The 19,645-nt window shown below is 46.6% G+C and overlaps 1 protein-coding gene across 2 annotated transcripts in view; it reads right to left on the bottom strand.

The window, feature by feature from the left end:
* Positions 1–18,683, bottom strand: part of ST8SIA5 (ST8 alpha-N-acetyl-neuraminide alpha-2,8-sialyltransferase 5) — a 64,376-nt gene extending 45,693 nt beyond the window's left edge. The window contains exon 1 of one of the 2 annotated variants that reach the window (XM_007465615.1): positions 18,241–18,683. In XM_007465615.1, coding sequence (XP_007465677.1) covers positions 18,241–18,371 — 131 coding nt within the window. In that variant the 5' untranslated portion in view covers positions 18,372–18,683. The remainder of the gene's footprint in view (positions 1–18,240) is intronic. The other variant, XM_007465614.1, reaches the window with a different exon arrangement.
* Between the last annotated feature and the right edge of the window lie 962 nt (positions 18,684–19,645).

Raw genomic sequence — 19,645 nt, 5'->3', positions numbered from 1 at the left:
GCTCACCACAAGTAGAGAAAGCCCGCGCACAGCAATGAAGACCCAATGCAGCCATAAATAAATAAATAAATTTATTAAAAAAAAAAAAAAAGAGGAAATGAGCCATTTCTTTCACACCAAGCTTGTCAAATAAAATGTATAAGCACTCTTCTATAACTAATCAGCAAACCACTTATGTTGTACCTCACAGCTGACATGATATCTTTCCTTTATCCATTCATGCTATTTTTATTTCATTATATATGTATACGTGTGTGTGTATATATATATATATATATATATACATATACATATATTATTTTATTATTCTATATTTGTTGAACAGCCATGCCAGGCTGGGGTTCAACAGTGAACAAACTAGCAAAGGCCCTGCCCCAGTGACACTTAATTTTGACCAGAGGGAGACAGATAAGCTAATAGGAGACACAACACATAATGTGTCAAATGGTAAAAAGCGCTGAGGAAAACATAAAGGGCAGCAAGGGGAGTAAGGAGTTTGGGGTGAGGAGATACTCCACACAGGGTGGTCTTCTCCCTGAGAAGGTGACGTCTGAGCAGGATAAGAAGTAGGTGATGAGGAATCGGGTGGATCGGGAAAAGAATGGTCCAGAAGAGGACTGGCACCTGCAGTGGCCTGAGGCATGAGTCCAGTGGCTCGTTCTGGGCTGGCAAGGGGTCCAGGGCAGGTGGCAGGTGGCGCAGCGCCACCTTTCTGCGGCCCCTCAAAGCCATCTAGGAGGGAGGTGACCAATGTCGTCTTCTAAGCAAAGATCTCAGCTGGGCCCCCAGGAGTCTGGGTGGTCGGCCTTCCCCCCGGGGCTTGCAGACTGCCCTCCTCCCCTCCCACAGTCCTCCGCTGTCCCCAGGTCCAAGAAGGAGCTGGGGTGGGTGCTCAGGAAGGCCCTCTCGGAGAAGGTGCAGGTCCTCCCCACCCAGCTCAGAGAGGAAGTGCCTGCCAGCTGGGAAGCCTTTGCAGGGGGATTAATGGGCATAATTACCAGGCTCCACGTACTCCCTCACCCGGTTTCCATCCTGACTCACTAGTGACTCACTTTATTTCCCTGATGGTAACATTCCCCCCAAGAAGAACCTCAGGGGGAAAGGGAAGTGCATTCATTCCCCAGGGTTTGCCTGTGGAGCCTTTCATTGGGGGCAACAGAAAAGATGCTGCAGGTGAAGCATCCTGAGGACAGGAATGGGGGGGCGCTCCCCAGGCTGACACCCCCATGCTCTCCACCCCCAGAGGGGAAAGAAGGCTGGGTACAAGTGGTGGGCACTGGCATGGGTGGGGGTCCGCGGGCAAGTGGCAAAGGGCTGACCTCCTTGAAAGGCCCTTGGTGTCGGTGAGCCTCCTGGATGCCAAGGCCATCCATGGTTCTGCAGAAGCCTCTGGCTAAGGAGTGGCCCACGGGGAGTCCAAGTACAGCCAGTGCCAAGGTGAAGGGAGGGGAGGGTGCACACGGGGGCACCAGCCATAGGAGGGGTCCAGAGAGAGAAACCAGATGAGCTCCAGGCACAACTCTGGGGCAACCTCGCCCCACCCCAGCCTCTGCATCACAGAGAAGCTGGGCTCGCCCCTGGCCAACCCCCAAACAGTCTTGCTCTCCTGCCTGGCGTTCCAGACCTCTACTGTCAGGGCCAGACCCAAAGAGTGGGTACCCTAGGCCATCCAAAAATGTTACAGCCCTTCCAACTACTCTTTGTCAAATCTTTGCTCAACATTTATTTCAAGGAGGGGGGGCCACTTTCAGGAGGAGCATGGGGTACCATGGGGGTGCACACACCAGCCCTCCAGCTTCTTCCGGGACTCAGGCCGCAAACAGCACAGCACAGAGAGCGGAGTGGGGGCCCCCTCCCTCCTTGGACGGCAGTGGAGTGATGGGGACATGGGAGAGGGTTCCCTCAAACACTCATCCAAGCATTCATTCCAAATACTCTCTCTGTCGAGAGCACCCACTAATTCTCCATCCTATGGCAGCCCCCAGATTCCCCGTGTGCAGGTGCCTCCGAGGTTAGCACCTCACACTGTTGGCCAGACCTGTGGAGCCCAGTCCAGCTAAACTTCTCCAATCATTTCATTCCGGCCCCAGCCTTGCCTCCTCTTAGTTCCTTTGGCTGTTATGGGTTGAATTGTGTCTCCCTGCCCCCACCAAAACAAAGCATATGTTGAAGTCCTAATCCCAGGGTGGCCTTATTTGGAAATAGGGTTGTTGCAGATGTAATTAGTTAAATTAAGATGAGGTCACACTGGAGTACGGTGGACCCCTAATCCAATATGACCGGTGCTCTTATAAAGAAAGGGAAATTTGGACACAGACACGTGCACAGGGAGAAAACTTGTGTTAAGATGAAGGCAGAGATCTACCAGCCAAAAAATGCCCCAAATTACCAGCAAACCACCAGAAACTAGGGGAGAGGCATGGGGTTCCTTCTTCCTCTCGGCCCTCAGAAGGAACCCCCCTGCAGACACCTTGATCTTAAACTTCAGCTTCCAGAACTGTATGACAATAACATTCTGTTGTTTAAGCCCCCAGACTGTAATACAGTCAGCCCTTCGCATTGGCAGGGTCCAAGTCCACGGATGGTTGAAGCCATGAATGTGGAATCCGCAGATACAGAGGGCTGACTGTAAGGAAGCTGAGCGTCTGTGGATTTGGGTATTTGTTTCTCCCAATAACCCCAGCCCCCTCTATGCATGGCATCACACACACACCTCCTGGCTTACCTGCCCCACTTCCATTCCTCCACAGTCCAGGGCCTCGGCAGGACCTGTGGGCCCCCTCAAAAGGTCTGGCAAAGCCCAACCTGTGACAAAAGCATCTAGGCCACCCACTCATACTACCTAAGACTAAACTGAGACCAGAAAGGCCATTGGCCTCAGAGCGCCAGGGAACACAGACAAATGTAAAAACCTTCAGTGACTTCCATCACCTGCTCCTCCAGCCTCAGCACCCCAGCCTGTCCCCCAGAGTATCTCCAACCCCATTCTCTGCAACCCACTAGTTCTCCAAAGCCCACATAGTCCCACCTCGCTACTCACCATCCTGATTGCTCTCTCCTCTGAAACCTACAAGATTTATAGCCTTTGTCACACAATTCCAAATGTATTTATATACGATCTTACCTATTTTTCATGTTTGTCTCTTTCAGCGTTCTGTAAGTTCCTTAAGGACATGTAGCATACTTAATAATTCTTGAGTAACATCCCTTCTCACCCAGCACAAATCTGAATGAGGGTTTAATGGACATTCATTGACTGTAGGGCAAAAATTGGGGTATTCTCTTTGTATGCACCATTCATTCAACAATTAATGTCTGGCTCTGTGCTAGGTCCTGTGAATTCAGAGATTAATAAAATATCTCTTACAAGGGTTTTATAAGCTGTGCAGACTTACAGAAGTTACTCATCCTCTCTGAGTATTAAATGAGGAGGATTGGATCTGTTTAACAGGACTATGGTGAAGATTAAATGAGATAATCCTCATTTAGGATTATCTGCTTAAGTTAGAGTCTGGCTCATGAACCTTTAATGAATATTAATAATTCATGTAATTACTTGATGAATCCATCACCTGTAGGTGTATGTACGTGGAGGGGGGTGGTGTCCCTACACAGAGGGTTAAGAGCTAAATTTGAGAATTATTGGATGAGAGCCTATTAGATGAGAAGTGAATAGGCCTGGATAAGTCAAAGGGGAGAAACCAGATCCTCTAAGAGGTAAAATTTGCCTGGAAAGTACAAATATCAAAAAGAAAAAAACTAGAGAGAGAGATGGGCAAGGGCGAGGAGTGAGAGGTTAGCTCTGCATCCCTGAGGGACATCTGGGGAAGGGACAGGAAGCTGATTAATACCCACCACCTAGTGCAAGCTGGGCACAGAGAGCCCAGGGCCAGGACTAGAGGGAGGCAAGCAAGGCACCCAGGGCACAAAATTGAGGGCAGCCCCACCCTCCACCTTGTGCAAGCGCAGGGTCGACACCTGAGAGGGAGCCTCCTTAAACTTTGTCCCCTTGGTGCCTTGCTTGCCTCCCCCCAGTCCCAGCCCTACAGCAGGTGCCCCATCAAAACTTGCTCTGACCAGCAAAACTGTAGCAGTTCTGCCAGCGAAGCACAGACCCCAGGCAGTGGTCAGCTCAGCCCCTTCCTCCTCTCTAGGGCGCCCTCCAACTCCACCCTCTCCCCGCTAGGCACCATCCCCCTCCAGAGCCACCCCCCCCGGTAGATCCTCCAGTCCCTGTGATCCCCACCTCCTGGGGCTGTGCCTGTTTCTCCAGGCACTCCAACAGAGGGCTTTGCCCCTGTTGGGGGAGAGTTGGATCAGCGGTGAGAGCCTTCGAATGTGCACTTGAGATACAGCACGAAGTCAGGCTGTACTTTTCCTTGACCCAGTTTCATATCCTCAAGCTTCAGGCCTGCACCAGCTATATGCAGGCAGCCCAGATCTGCCCCCTTGAGGCACAGGAAAAAGGAAGGCTGGAGGGAAGACAGAGTATAGAGGAGTCCTGTCTACACCAGACAGGACAAGGCAGGCCCAGTCTGGGCTCCTGCCTGCTGTGCAGTCATACAGAAGGCAACAGGACAGTGCTGGGCAGCCTGTGCTAAGTACACACAGCACAAGTGCTGTGAATTCAGAGCAGGGGAAGCGCACTGTGGGCTAAGAACAAAACGAGAAGCAGGATTTGGACTGGCAGAGAGACAGTCGGGGAGGCACAGCAGGTGGGAACACAGTGTGGGTAAAGGCACAGAGTCAGGACAGACGTGATGTGTATAAAAGACCCTTGGCTGGCAGGAGCGATGTTCTCCTTTAAGAGTAGGGCTTCAGGTGATCCTTTTGGGGCTTGCAAGGTGGGTTGTCCTGTCTTCACTAAAGGGGTGAGGTATAGTGGGCTCTTCAAGTTTTTGGAAAAGTCACTTTAATAAAGCTTTGAGAACTCTATTCTTTCAAAAAAGTAGTGGGGCTTCAGGCACAGGCTGATCACGGGAGTAAGACTTTTGTTTGGGGAGGGCGTAGGGGATGGAGACATTCGAGGACTTCTATTTCTGGCAAAATGGCAGACTGAAAAACCCCCCGTGGCAGGTGCCCCTTCAGGAATGAAGGATTTCTTCCCTACCTTCTGGGGGTGCCCAGAGTTGACAGACCCCAGCTCTCAGTTCCCTCTGGGAATTGCCTCATGTAAGAAGAGCCAACTTGGTCAAGACCACCCTCTTCCAGAGGCAGCTGCATCCAATGACTGAAGATTCAACCCAGAGGTACAAAGGCCCAGCCTCCTCACCCTGAGGAAGGCTCAACTCAGGGAATCCTACAGGGTGGCTAAGGCCTTCTCTGGGATGGCACTGCAGCTCAATTTCTCCCCCTGCTGAATCCTATTCCTTCTCCCTTCTTGAGGTGTTGATCCCAAGAGAACATCTTAATCAACCTTCTGCATTCTAGTCTCCGGCAAAGAGCCTGCTTTCCAGGGAACCCAATCTGTAACATTTCCCACTACAAAACACTAAAATACAACTAAAATATACATAATATGTGTAAAACTCCTTCTTAAATGGCTGAATAATATGGCAAGGAAAGAAGTAGGAGATGAGTTCTAAAGCCAACGGCTGGCCTAGGGGCATCGCTCAATCCCCACGATTCATGCTTCCTTTGCAATGGCAACAGGGCCTACCCAAGATGAAGATTCTCGTTAGAAACCGCTTCCTACAGCCAGGAAAACACAAATAATCCAAAGGCAAGACAGAAAAAAAAGCAAAGCAGAATACATAAAAAACACGGAATATGATGGTAGAAATAATATTCTAATATCATATGGTATTCATCAGTAAGCACAATAAACGTAGATACACTAAGCTTTCCAGGTAAAAGATAAATATTGTCAGACTAGATATCAAAACTGTAACTATATGCTGGTTACATAGACATGGAATGAAAGACATGGAAATGTAGAAAAAAAGGATAGAGACAGTCACGACAAGCAAATACTAGCCAAATGAAAGCTGTTTCACTATATTAATATTAGACAACGTCAACTTTAAGGTTCAATGTATCAATATTACTAAAAATAAACTCACTACACTGTAACAAAAGATTCAGTTCACTAGAAAGACAATTTGTCTAAACTAGTATGCATTCAATAACATCACTTCAATATGTATAAGGTGAAAGTTGGTAAGTTGACAAGGAGAAACTGATAAATCCACTATCACAGAGGAAGATTTCTATACACATCTTTTAGAAATTGACAGAACAAGTGAGCCAAAAAACAAAAAAATAAGGATACAGAAGATTGAAAAATTTTAAAAACAACTTGATAGAAAAGACAAGTAAGAATACTGCACCTAACAATGAGAGAATCACATTTTTTTCAAGTACACACCTAATGTTTATGAAAATCAACCACATACGAGATCACAAAGAAAATCTCAACAAATCTCAAAGAATCAACATTATAAATACCATATTCTCTTATTATCACAATGAATTTGGGTTAAAAATTCAAAAAGATAAATAAAGTAGTTGGAAATTTTAAAACATTTCTAAATTTATGAGCAAAAATAAATAAATCATGAGAGAAGTTAGAAAATATTTGGAATTCAAGACAATGAAAGGGGTTCCCCTGGTGGCGCAGTGGTTAAGAATCTGCCTGCCAATGGAGGGGACAGGGGTTCGATCCCTGGTGAGGGAAGATCCCACATGCCGTGGAGCAACTAGGCCCATGTGTCACAACTACTGAGCCTGCAAGCCACAGCTATTGAGCCCGTGCACCACAACTACTGAAGCCCACGTGCCTAGAGTCCATGCTCCACAACAAGAGAAGCTACCACAGTGAGATGCCCACGCACCACAATGAAGAGTAGCCCCCACTCGCCGAAACTAGAGAAAGCCCGTGCACAGCAACAAAGACCCAACGCAGCCAAAAAAATTTTAATATATAAATAAATAAAAAGTTTAAGACAATGAAAATACTTCTGGTAGTTACAAGCTGTATGACCTTGAACAAATTACTTAACTTCACTGTGCCTCTGTTTCCTCACCTATAAAATAAGAATAGTAATTGCATCTATTACTTCTTGTTAGAATTCGGTGTGGTAATATATAAACCACTTGGGCTGGTACCTGGCATATGGTAAATGCAATATAACACCAAATTGCTGTTACCATCATCACCATCCCAAAACATACGGCTTTAACTAAAGAATTATTTAGAGGAAATTTTATAACCTTAGAAGTTTACAATGGAAAATACTAAAGACTGAAAATTAAAGAGATAAGCATCCAACTTAAGAAGTTAGAAAAATAATACTAGAATAAAACCAAAGCATAAAAATTAATGAAATAGAAAGTAAATATACAAGAGAGAAATCAATGAAGCCTGAAGCTGGCCATTTAATAAACATCAGTAAAAAAAATAGAAAAAGAAACAAATAAACAATGTTAGGAATAAAAAAGTGGCCAAAACTCAGACGTAACAGAGAATATTATGAACTTTGTATGAATAAATCTGAAATCTTTTGAAAATTTTCTGTAAAAGTATAATTTGCCAAAAAAATGATTGAAGAAATATAAAAACCTGAACAGTCTTGAACCATTAAAGAAACAGAATTAGTAATTTAATTTTAATAATTAGTAATTTAATTCTAAAATTCTAGTAAATTTAACAAGGAAAACATTAGGTGCTGGTGGCTATACAGGTGAATTCTACGAAGCTTTCAAAAAATAAATGTCAAACTTCCATAAACCATTCCAGAAAACAGATAAAGAGGAAACATTCCCAACTCATTTTACAAGACTGGTTTTAAAACTAGACAAAAATAGCATTTAAAAAATTACATGCCACTATCATTCAAGAACATGAGATACAATATCCTAAATAAAAATATTAGTCAATAAAATCTCACATCATATAAAACAAATAATGTACCATGAACAATATGGGTTTATCTCTAAAATTATAAGTTTAACATCTATTAGTACAATTTACCACATCAAAAGAGTAAAGGAGAAAAAGTCCATATTGTCCAATAGATGTAGAAAAAGCATCTGATTAAAATTAGTTTCCAAACACAGTAAAATAACAAAACTTTTTAGCATACTCCACAAGGGAACCTTCTTTACCCTACTAGAAGATATCTACAAAACAACAACAAACAAAACAAAACCAAGCACACAGACTCAGTGGTGACACTTTACCACCATTTCCCTTAAAATCAGGATTAATGACACCATATACAAAAATTAATTCAAAATGGATCAAAGACCTCAACATAAGAGCTAAAACTATAAAAACTCTTAGAAGAAAACATAGGTGTAAATCTTTGTGATATTGGATATTGTACACAGGCAATGGTTTCTTAGATATGAAGCCTAAAGCACAAGCAACTAATGAAAACAGTAGATGAATTGGAATTCATCAGAATTAAAACTTTCATGCTATAAAGGACATCATCAAGAAAGTGGAAGGCAGCCCATAAAATGAGAGAAATGTTTTTCAAATCATATATCTGACAAGAGACTTATATTTGAAATCTATAAAGAACACTTAAAACTCAATAATGAAAAGACAAATCATCCAATTTAAAAATGGGCGGGCTTCCCTGGTGGCGCAGTGGTTGAGAGTCCGCCTGCCGATGCAGGGGACGCGGGTTCGTGCCACGGTCCGGGAGGATCCCACATGCTGCGGAGCGGCTGGGCCTGTGAGCCATGGCCGCTGAGCCTGCGCGTCTGGAGCCTGTGCTCCGCAACGGGAGAGGCCACAACAGTGAGAGGCCCGCGTACCGCAAAAAAAAAAAAAAAAAGGGCAAAGAATATGAATAGGCATTTCTCCAAAGAATATATACAAATGGCCAAGAATAAGCACAGAAAGAATGCTCCACATCCCCACCCATCAGGGAAACACAAATCAAACCCACAATGAAATACCACTTCAAAACCACTAAGATGACTGATCAAAAAGACAGATAATGAGTATTTCCAAGGATGTGGTGAACTTGGAATCCTCATACACTGCTGGAGGGAGTGTAAAATGGTATAACCACTTCAGAAAACAGCCTGGCAATTCCTCAAATGATAAAACGTAGAGTTACCATATGACCCAACAATTCCACTTGTAGGTATATACCTAAGAGAAATGAAAACGCATGTCCACAGAAAAACTTGTACACAGGGCTTCCCTGGTGGCGCAGTGGTTGAGAGTCCGCCTGCTGATGAAGGGGACATGGGTTTGTGCCCCGGTCCGGGAAGATCCCACATGCCGTGGAGCAGCTAGGCCCGTGAGCCATGGCCGCTGAGCCTGCACGTCTGGAGCCTGTGCTCCACAATGGGAGAGGCCACAACAGTGAGAGGCCCGCGTACAACAACAACAACAAAAAAACTTGTACACAAATGCTCATAGCAGTGTTATTCATAACAGCAAAAATGTGGAAAGAACCCAAAAATTCCATCATTAATGGATAAATAAAATATGGTACATCCATAAATTGAATATTACTCATCAATAATCAGAAGTGAAGTACTAACTTGGGACTGACATGTACACACTGCTATATTTAAAAGAGATAACCAACAGGGACCTACTGTATAGCATGGGAAATTCTGCTCAATATTCTGTAATAACCTAAATGGCAAAAGAACTTGAAAAAGAATAGATACATGTATATGTATAATTGAATCACTTTGCTGTACACCTGAAACTAACACAACATTGTTAATCAACTATACTCCAATATAAAATAAAAATTAAAAAAGGAGAAATGAAGAACTGACACAGGCTACAACATGGATGAACCTTGAAAATATGCTTAGTGAAATATGCCAGTCACACAGGACCACATATTGTATGTTTCCATTTATATAAAATGTCCAGAATAGACAAATCCATAGAGACAGATTAGTGTATTTATTCATTTCTAGAGCTGGGAGATATAGGGGTACTAGGGGATGATGGCTAAGGGGTACAGGGTTTCTTTTGCAGGGTAAGGAAAATGTTCTAAAATTGATTGTGGTGAGGGATGCATAACTGTGTGAATATGCTAAGAGCCATTTAATTGTATACTTCAAATGGGTGAATTTTATGAATTTATAGATGGGTGGATTTATGAGTATATTTCAATATACCTATTCTTTTTTAAAAAAAATTTTTAAGGGAAAAATCAGAATTAAGGCCAGGATATTCACTATGACATTTTTATTGAACATGATGTCAAAGGTCCTAATCAGCACAGTAAGATAAGAAAGTAAATTAAGGTATAAGAGTTGTAATTTCATTCTTTTACATGTAGCTGTCCAGTTTTCCCAGCAACACTTATTGAAGAGGGTGTCTTTCCTCCATTGTACATTCTTGCCTCCTTTGTCATAGACTAGGTGACCATATGTGCGTGGGTTTATCTCTGGGCTTTCTATGCTGCTTCATTGGTCTATCTTTCTGTTTTTTTGCCAGTACCATACTGTCTTGATTACTATAGCTTTGTAGTATAGTCTGAAGCCAGGGATCCTGATTCCTCCAGCTCCATTTTTCTTTCTCAAGATTGCTTTGGCTATTCAGGGTCTTTTGTGTTTCCATACAAATTGTAAAATTTTCTGTTCTAGTTCTGTGAAAAATGTCATTGGTAACTTGATAGGGATTGCTTTGAATCTGTAGATTGCTTTGGGCAGTATAGCCATTTTCACAATATTGATTCTTCCAGTCCAAGAACATGGTATATCTCTCCATGTGTTTATGTCATCTTTGATTTCTTTCATCAGCATCTTATAGTTTTCTGAGTACAGGTCTTTTACCTCCTTAGGTAGGTTTATTCCTAGGTATCTGATTATTTTTGTTGCAGTGGTAAATGGGATTATTTCCTTAATTTCTCTTTCTGATCTTTCATTGTTAGTGTATAGGAATGCAAGAGAGTTCTGTGTATTAATTTTGTATTCTGTGACTTTACTAAATTCATTGATTAGCTCTAATGGCTTTCTGGTGGCATCTTCAGGATTTCTATGTATAGTATCATGTCATCTGCAAACAGTGACAGTTTTACTTCACTCCCTAAAACCATACACAAAAATAAACTCATAATGGATAAAAGACCTGAATGTAATGTCAGACACTATAAAACCTCTTAGAAGAAAACAAAGGCAGAACACTCTTTGACATAAATCGCAGCAGGATCTTTTTTGACCCACTTCCTAGAGTAATGAAAATAAAAATAAAAATATAAGTTAACAAATGGGACCTAATTAAATTTAAAAGTTTTGCACAGCAAAGGAAACTATAAACAAGACGAAAAGACAACACTCAGAATGGGAGAAAATATTTGCAAACGAAGCAACGGACAAAGGATTAATCTCCCAAATATACAAACAGCTCATGCAGCTCAATATCAAAAAAAAACAAAACACAATCACATAATGGGCGGAAGACCTAAATAGACATTTCTCCAAAGAAGACATACAGCTGGCCAAGAAACACATGAAAAGATGGTCAGCATCACTAATTATTAGAGAAATGCAAATCAAAACTGCAATGAGGTATCACCTCACACCAGTCAGAATGGCCATCTCAAAAAATCTACAAACAATAAATGCTGGAGAAGGTGTGGAGAAAAGGGAACCCTGTTGTACTGTTGGTGGAAATGTAAATTGGTGCAGCCACTATGGAAAACAGTATGGAGGTTCCTTAAAAAACTAAAAATAGAACTACCATATGACCCAGCAGTCCCACTACAGGACATATACCATATTCAAAAAGACACATGCACCCTAATGTTCATAGCAGCACTATTTACAATAGCCAGGACATGGAAGCAGCCTAAATGTCCATCAACAGAGGAATGGATAAAGAAGATGAGGTACATATATATAATGGAATATTACTCAGCCATAAAAAGAAATGAAATTGAGTTATTTGTAGTGAGGTGGATGGACCTAGAGACTGTCATACAGAGTGAAGTAAGTCAGAAAGAGAAAAACAAATATCACATATTAACACATATGTGGAATCTAGAAAAATGGTATAGATGATCTTGTTTGCAAAACAGAAATAGAGACATAGACATAGAGAAAAAAACGTATGGACAGCAAGGGGGCAAAGGGGGGGATGAATTCAGAGATTGGGGTTGACATATATACACTATTGATAGTATGTATAAAATAGATAACTAATGAGAAGCTACTCTATAGCTCAGGGAGCTCTACTCAGTGCTGTGTGGTGACCTAAATGGGAAGGAAATCCAAAAAAGGGGGATATATGTATACATATAGCTGATTCACTCTGCTGTACAGTAGAAACTAACACAGCATTGTAGAGCAACTATACTCCAATAAAAATTAATTTTTAAAAAAATGGTATGAGAGGGCTTCCCTGGTAGCGCAGTGGTTGAGAGTCCACCTGCCGATGCAGGGGACACGGGTTCGTGCCCCGGTCCGGGAAGATCCCACATGCCACGGAGCGGCTAGGCCCGTGAGCCATGGCCGCTGAGCCTGTGCGTCTGGAGCCTGTGCTCCGCAACGGGAGAGGCCACAACAGTGAGAGGCCCGCGTACAAAAAAAAAAAAAAAAAATGGTATGAGGGTTGTAATGAAAGGGAAAAAGAAGTCTACAAAGAAATTCCAGAAGACTCTACAGATAAATTATTATCATTATGTGTTTATTATTATTATCATCAAGCTTGCTGATTATAAAATCAATATACAAAAAATAAAATTTATTTTTTATACTAGCTACAAATGGTTAGAAAATATAATTTTTTAAAGTTCTTTTTACAATAGCAGTAAAAACTATGTAGCTAGAGATAAATCTAACAAAAAGTGTTCAAATTCTTTATGGAGAATTATAAAGCTCCACTGAGAGACAGTGAAGGAGGGCATTCAAGGCCCATGCCCATCTAGTCGTCCTCTGAGATTAAATTTAAAAGGCAGGTTGCGACCAGATCACACAATGTCCTTTCTTCCTTAAAAAAAAAACAAAAAATCAGAAACATTGCCCTTTCCTTACCCCTCTGTTAAAGTATGAGTAACTGAAGTCCTTAACACTCCAGGGATATGAGTTTATGTGAAGGTTTTAGCACTAACAAAGGGAATTTGGAGCAGTGGAGGGCTGAAAGGGAGAGGGGACAATTTCCATGCCCTCATTCTAGAAAATCCTTCTTTTGGCCCTCTCCCCAACATTCACCCCAAGACCTCCCTTGCCTCTAGTGCCAAACCCCGATTGGCCCTTTCATACCTGATCCCTCTGCAGTGCAAGTCACAGGTGCCCACTCTCTGCCTGGTGCCCTTATCCCTAGTTTCCTCAACACCCCCATCCTCTCCCTGCCCTGCACCTCTCTGCAGCTACAGCTTCCGGCCAGCTCTCCTCTCTCAAGCCCTTAGGTGCAGTCACCCCTCGAGGCCCTCCACTGTGCTCCTGCCCATCTACACCTTTCACTCTGCTCTCTCCTGGGTGATTTCATCCAATTCCATCACACTGGCCAGTGTTTTTCTAATTAAGGGTTTCAACCAACAGATTATAAAATCAATTCAGTGGTTTGCCCCCAGAATTAAAAAAAAAAATTATTGCAGTAAAATATACATAACATAAAATTTACCATTTTAAGTGTACAGTCCAGCGATATTAAGCACAACCATATTGTTGTGCAACCATCATCATCATCTATCTCCAAAACTTTTTCATCTTTCCAAACTGAAACTCTGTACTCCTTAAACACTTACTCCCTATTCCTCCACCCTGCAGCCCTTGGCAACCATTCTCCTTTCTGTATCTATAAATTTGACTACTCATATAAGTGGAACCATACAATATTAGTCCTTTTGTGACTGGCTTATTTCACTTAGCATAACATCTTCAAGGTTCGTCCATGCTGTAGCATGCATTAGAATTTCTTTTTTGTACAGTAGAAACTAACACATTTTGTAAAACAACTATACCACAATAAAAATTAAAACGAATTTCCTTTTTAAGCCTAAATTTATGTTTTAAATGAAGTGAAACAGAATTTTTTAATGAAGTAGAATAGAAAATACTAAAGTGAATTTCTCATAATAAAGCCAAATATTCTTTCACAAAATGCTTGTTTCAGACGGATGTGTATGTGAGTGTGTCCTGGATCCCTGGGTACAACATATCTCTCAACTGTGGATAAGAATCCTAAAAGTTGGATAAATGCTGATTTTGATGCTTGGCGACTCCATATCTCCATTGTTAGTCTGGCTCTTGTCCACCCACAGTTCCCGAGCTCCTTTCCAGTGAGCTGCTGGAGAGTTCCAAGTGGATTGCCTTGCAGGGTCTGAGCAGATCTAGACTCGAACTTGTTACCCTCTTTGCTCCAGACAAGCTCCTTCTCACATATTTCCCACTTAGTTCTGCATAACCCGGCCCTGCCTGCCTCACCCTGCCCCACCCTGCCCCCCAGCTACATAGGAGGTATGAAGAATTACTCAAGTCTCCCCTGCACCTTTCTACCATTGTTCAACCTGGGTACCTTCCCCCATCCTTCCACATTTCCCATGTTCTTATGGGTCATTCCCCTTTCCTTAAGACTTCCTTCAAATGCCTCCCTGCACCTTGAAGACACCCTGATTCACTATGGCTCCCTCCACATCCTTAGAGTTCCTTGTCCACACCTCCAGTGTGGCTTGTGTATGTGTTATGTGTCCTTCTGTCTTCCCCATAGACTGTGAGCTCCCGAGAACCCTGGGCTGTGTCTGTCTTGCACACCATTGTGATGTTCAGCGTGTAGGAAATCTTCGTTAAGGATTTGTTCAATCAAGAGCAGATGTGGAGCCAGGAAGCACCAAGGGCAAACTTCACAGCTCTGTTTCTTGTCTTTCCCTCCTAATCCACATACAGTGCACCTTCTCCTGTAGAGACCCTGAGCCCCCACTAAGCCACCTGCGCTGCCCCACCTTCCTCCTCTCCCCCTCCCTCCCCCTCCCCTCCATCTCCCCTCCACTCCCTTTCCCGGCAGTGTCCCCTGTACAGCACAGGGAGAAGCCAGGGGCCCAAAGAAAGAATGCAGACTGACTCACACCCCCACTTCCTTCGGGTGTAATCTGTCCCTGATTCTCACCGGAACAGCTGGCCCTCTTTGTGCCCCTGAGCTCTTTGTGTCACATCAAACAATGAAGGCTCTGCCGAATGTATCCACACAGCTCAGCACAGAAGCAAAGAATGGACAAATGAATCCCTGGCTCCAAAGTAGATCTGCCCCCAGCACCACGTTCTCCTCACTTCTGACCAGGCTGTGACAACAGCCTCCCCTTCTCTACCCCTTCCTTAGAAGGCTTTGATCACATCCCTACTCTACTCAAGGACCACAGGGGGCTCCCTATGGCCTAATGAACCAAGTTCCAGCTGTCCTTCCCAATCCGCAAAGCACTTCACTGAAGCCGCTGACCCAATATTAAGTCTGTCTCTTCCTTCCCTACCCTCCCCCTTACGCCAGTGGGATCCACGTCTTCGCTGTGTCCCTGTGATCACTACCCCTGCCCGTGTGCATGCACATACCACTTTCAATCATTTCTTCATTACCCAATATTCTGAGAACCGACTATGTGCCAGGCACCATATTGGGCGCTCAGGGTACAGCGGGGGACAAAACAGACTGAACCACTACCTCATGGACTTTTCATCTAGGGTAGGGTTTCTCCCCCTCAGCACTGCTGACATTTGGGGCTGGATAAGTCTTTTGTCGTGGACGGGCCATGCATTGCAGCATCTTTAGCCCTATCCCTGGCCTCAGCCTGCGAGATGCCAGATGCTCTCCTCTCCCCACTGTGACAAGCAAAAGTGTCTCCAGGCATTGCCTGGGCAACAACACTGCCCTCTATTGAGAACCACGGGCCTAGAGCAGCAGAGAGGACTTGTTACAAATCAACTGAGGAGCTTGTTAAAAAAGCAGGTTACTGGATCCCACCCCCAGAGAGGGGCCCAGGAATCTGCATTTCAATGTCCATGCAGGTGACTCTGATGCAGGCTGTTCCAAGACATCTGCTGGAGGAACACTCAAGTGTTTCTACACAGGAGACAGACCAACAATCCCATCAAGTTGATTCATTACAGTGATGAGATGTGTAGGAAACAAGATAGGGGAGCAGGTGCTATTCGTGCTCGGATGTGGCAGCCGCAACCTGGTTCAGGGTCAGGACAGCCCCAGGAGCAGCTAACCAAAGGTTAAGCCAAGTGTGACAGCACAGGTAGGGTCAACCTGGGAGAGGTGCAAGGAGGCGGTGCCACATCTCCGCACCTTTGCTCCTGCCCTCTTCGGTTCCTGATGTGCACTTCCGCTCACCTGCCCAAAGCTTCCCCTTCCTTCACGGGCCCACTCAGGTCAAGCCTTCTCCGGGCAGCCTTCCCTAACAGCTCCAGCCCAGTGGTGCCTCCCACCTTAAACATTTCAACACTCATTCCTATCTCATTTGTGGCCATTGTGTTTCCCCAAGTAGGCATCAAGCCCCCTGAACGCCAGGACCACATCATCTTCTTTAAAGACCCCATGGTGCCCTTCCAGGATTGAATGCATGCAACTTTTGCTTGCTTGATTGGATTCATTCAGTCCCTGGAGTGAGGCCTGTGAGGCGGCCTCTGAGACTGAGGGGCTCAGGGTCTCGTGTGAGAAGATAGGATGCAACTGGTATGCCCGCTGAGCTCTGGGCAGCTGGCACATCCACCCAAGATCAAGGAGGGCCTGCCGGGGCAAGCACTTAGAAGCTGAGCTGCCGTTTGCCGTGGGCACGGATATTCTCCTGCTGCTGACGAGACGGCAACGATCCCGGCAGCCCCGGCAGCTCTGGGTAGGTGCCAGCAGCGGGTAGGAACCCACAGCCATCCTGCTGAGGAGCAAGTGCAGCAAGCAGGCCATTTGGGGCCCAGCAGGGTCATCTCTACAGGGCAGCAGGCCCAATGGGCTCCAGCAAGCCGGGAGACTCTCTGAAAATGTCCTTTAAAGATACCAGCACCAGGCAGAGCTCGTCAGCTGCCCTCAACCAGAGAAAAACGCTCTCTGGGAAGGTCAGGAGCAGTGGCTGGTTGGAAACAAATGTCTTGGCCAAGGGGCCTCATCCTACCCAGCTCTGGGACGTGGAGCGGAAAATGGCCTAACTGCTTGGCTTTCCTACTGTGAGCCAAGGCCCAGCAGCAATGTCACTCTCCCATCCCTGAGTGCCGCCCAGACTAGGGGCACAAATGACTGATGTGGAATCCAAAGGATGAAAAGAGAACAACTGTTTTATTATTTAGAAGTTTAGAGAAGACGGGATGTTTATATAGCTAGCCAGGCATTTTGTTTTCTATCAGCCTCGCTGGGGAGGGGCAGTGAGAGTAGGAAGACAACTGACAGCAAAGGAAAAACCTCCAGCAGAAAAGAGAGGTGGGTTCTTTCCAAAAGAGGCTCTGAAATGGGAGGATCCTGGGGCAGCCCTCTCCCCAAGCCCTGAAACCAGGCAGAGTAACCCGAAGCTGTTCCCCTGCCAGCAGGGCAGGCAGACGAAAACGGTTGGCATTTCCCTATATTTTCCGCACACACAGGGACTGAGGCTGGGCCCAAGCTTCTGAGGGATACCTCCTACTGCTCTGTCTCTTAATGGAGTTTGCCCGTGGATGAGGTGGGGTGGGGTGGGAAGAGAGCCCAGGAGGGGAGGGTTAACTTCTGCTGCAGCTCTGACCTTCCGCGTAAGGATGAGAAAGAACCATCTGTTTCAGAGGGATCAGGTTGTGAGTTTCACAGATCCAGTGGTTACTGGTTTATAAGGATTCACTATCTCGGTCGCATCGTCCTAGCCCATTATCCCCCCAACCGAACCCGGCACTCCTGCGGGGAACAATATGCTTTTTCCCCTAAGGGCCCCCACAAAAATTCAGGACTCGAGTGGTAAGCCTATCCGATTTTGAGCCCTCCACACCCGGCAGCCTCCCCTCCAACCAAATGGCCATGGCGCTGTAGATTTGGGGACACCGATCTGACCCCTGAGGCCGCTCAGGGCATTCACATGGATTTATTGTCAGCTTGGCCGCTCCGAACTCCAACCTGTCCCCCATTTTTCACAACAGAACAAAGTTGTTGGGCGCCTCCGGCCAGCGCTGGACAGGCGTTCTCCTCTAGCTGGGAGGAGAGATGCGCTTCGAGAGCGGTGACCCGAACCTAACGTGGCGGTGCTCGAGGCTAAATTCAGACCCACGGTCGCTCACCCCGGGGACGCCGAGGCGGACGCTGCGGCCGCCACCTGGGGACTCACCCGCGGGCTCCGCGCACCCCGACCCGCGCTCGGACTTTCTTACCTCTTGATGTAGTTCCTGCCATACAAGATCTGTTGCAGCAAGGTCACCAAGGCGAAGGCGCAGATGAAGATGAAGAGCAAAGTTCGGTTCCCCAACAAATCCCGGTTCGCCGAGGGGTCCGCGTAGCGCATCCTGGCGGCCGCTCGCGCACGGCGGGTCGCGGCGTGCGCCAGGCGCCTGGGGGCCCCCGCAATCACGCGCGGGGCTGCGGGGCCCCTGGGGGCGCGCGGCCCACCAGGCGCCTCTCCGTGCGGTCAGGAGGGTGGAAGACTTCTCCGGGCAAAGTTTCCGGCTGGCGAAGACGGAGCAGGGGCATCCGAGCATCGCCCGCGGCGGGGCGGCTGGCAGAACAGGGCAGGCCGCTGGGAACTCGACAGCGGCCCCGGGCCTTCCCTCCGGATGCCTTTCCCTCCCGGCGTCCGCGCCCGGCAGCCTCCGATTTCCCTGCGGAGCGGCGACGCCAGGTGCCCTGAGCGCGGGCGGCCCCTCCCGCCGAGGTGGCGGCCAATGGGGAGCGGGGCACGGGCAAGGTCCGCCTGTGCGCCCGAGAGCGCCGCACACCGCCCCCTCCGGCCGGGCTCCGGATCGGTCTTCGAGCGCAGTGCCCGGCCCTGGCGGGCCAAGTCCGATCTCCGGGCCCGCAGCGAGGGAGCGCGAAGGTCGGCCTTCAGCTCTGCAGATGGGAGGTAGGGGACAAAACACCCGGACAGTCTGGGTGAAGACAGGCGGGCGATGGAAAGGGGAAGGGGTGGAGCGGAAAATGCCGGGTTTGAATCGTGGAATTTAAAAAGGAGGCAGGAAGGGAAACCGCGGCTGCGGAGCTGGGCTGGCTGGAGGGGAGCGTTTGCATGCGGCGCGCAAGGCACCGAGTCACCGCCGCGGCCGCGGCCGCGTCCTCACGCTCTCGGGGAGATTTCTCCGGAGAAAGCGGAGCAAGGTCAGCTGGGTAGCCCTTCAAGGACGGAGCGCGCGGCTCCTGCATGCTGATGGCCTGCGGGATCGCCCGCCCGCGTCCCGGGAGCCCCACTCCAGCAGGGAGGAGTTTCAGGGGCTCTCCGCCAGGGCCACAGGCCTCCTCGCACTCCCCAGCCGCAGCTCCCGCCTGTTCGTCAAAGACCTCATTGTCACCGAGACACTGGGACCTTGTCTCATCCTTGGAACCACTTGTAAATCTTAGGTCAGGCAGCTGGCCGCCTTCGGGAGCCACTGTCCCCCAAAGCTTTAGTAAGTCACTGTCTAGAAAGGTCTGTGCTTCAAGAGTGCACACCAGGGAAAAATAAACAGAAATGCAATGCCAAAGCCGAAATCAGAAATCCTAACCTCGAACTGTGCTCCCCCTTCCTCCCCTCACCCCGCACCCCACCCCGCACGCCCAGCCACAGCCCTGGCAGCCTGGCACTGCGAG

Source organism: Lipotes vexillifer, unplaced genomic scaffold (assembly GCF_000442215.2).
Source record: "Lipotes vexillifer unplaced genomic scaffold, Lipotes_vexillifer_v1.1 scaffold36, whole genome shotgun sequence".
In the NCBI taxonomy this organism is placed as follows: Eukaryota; Metazoa; Chordata; class Mammalia; order Artiodactyla; family Lipotidae; genus Lipotes; species Lipotes vexillifer.
Note: the sequence above shows the minus strand (reverse complement) of the source record. Positions and strands in the feature narration are given on the sequence as shown.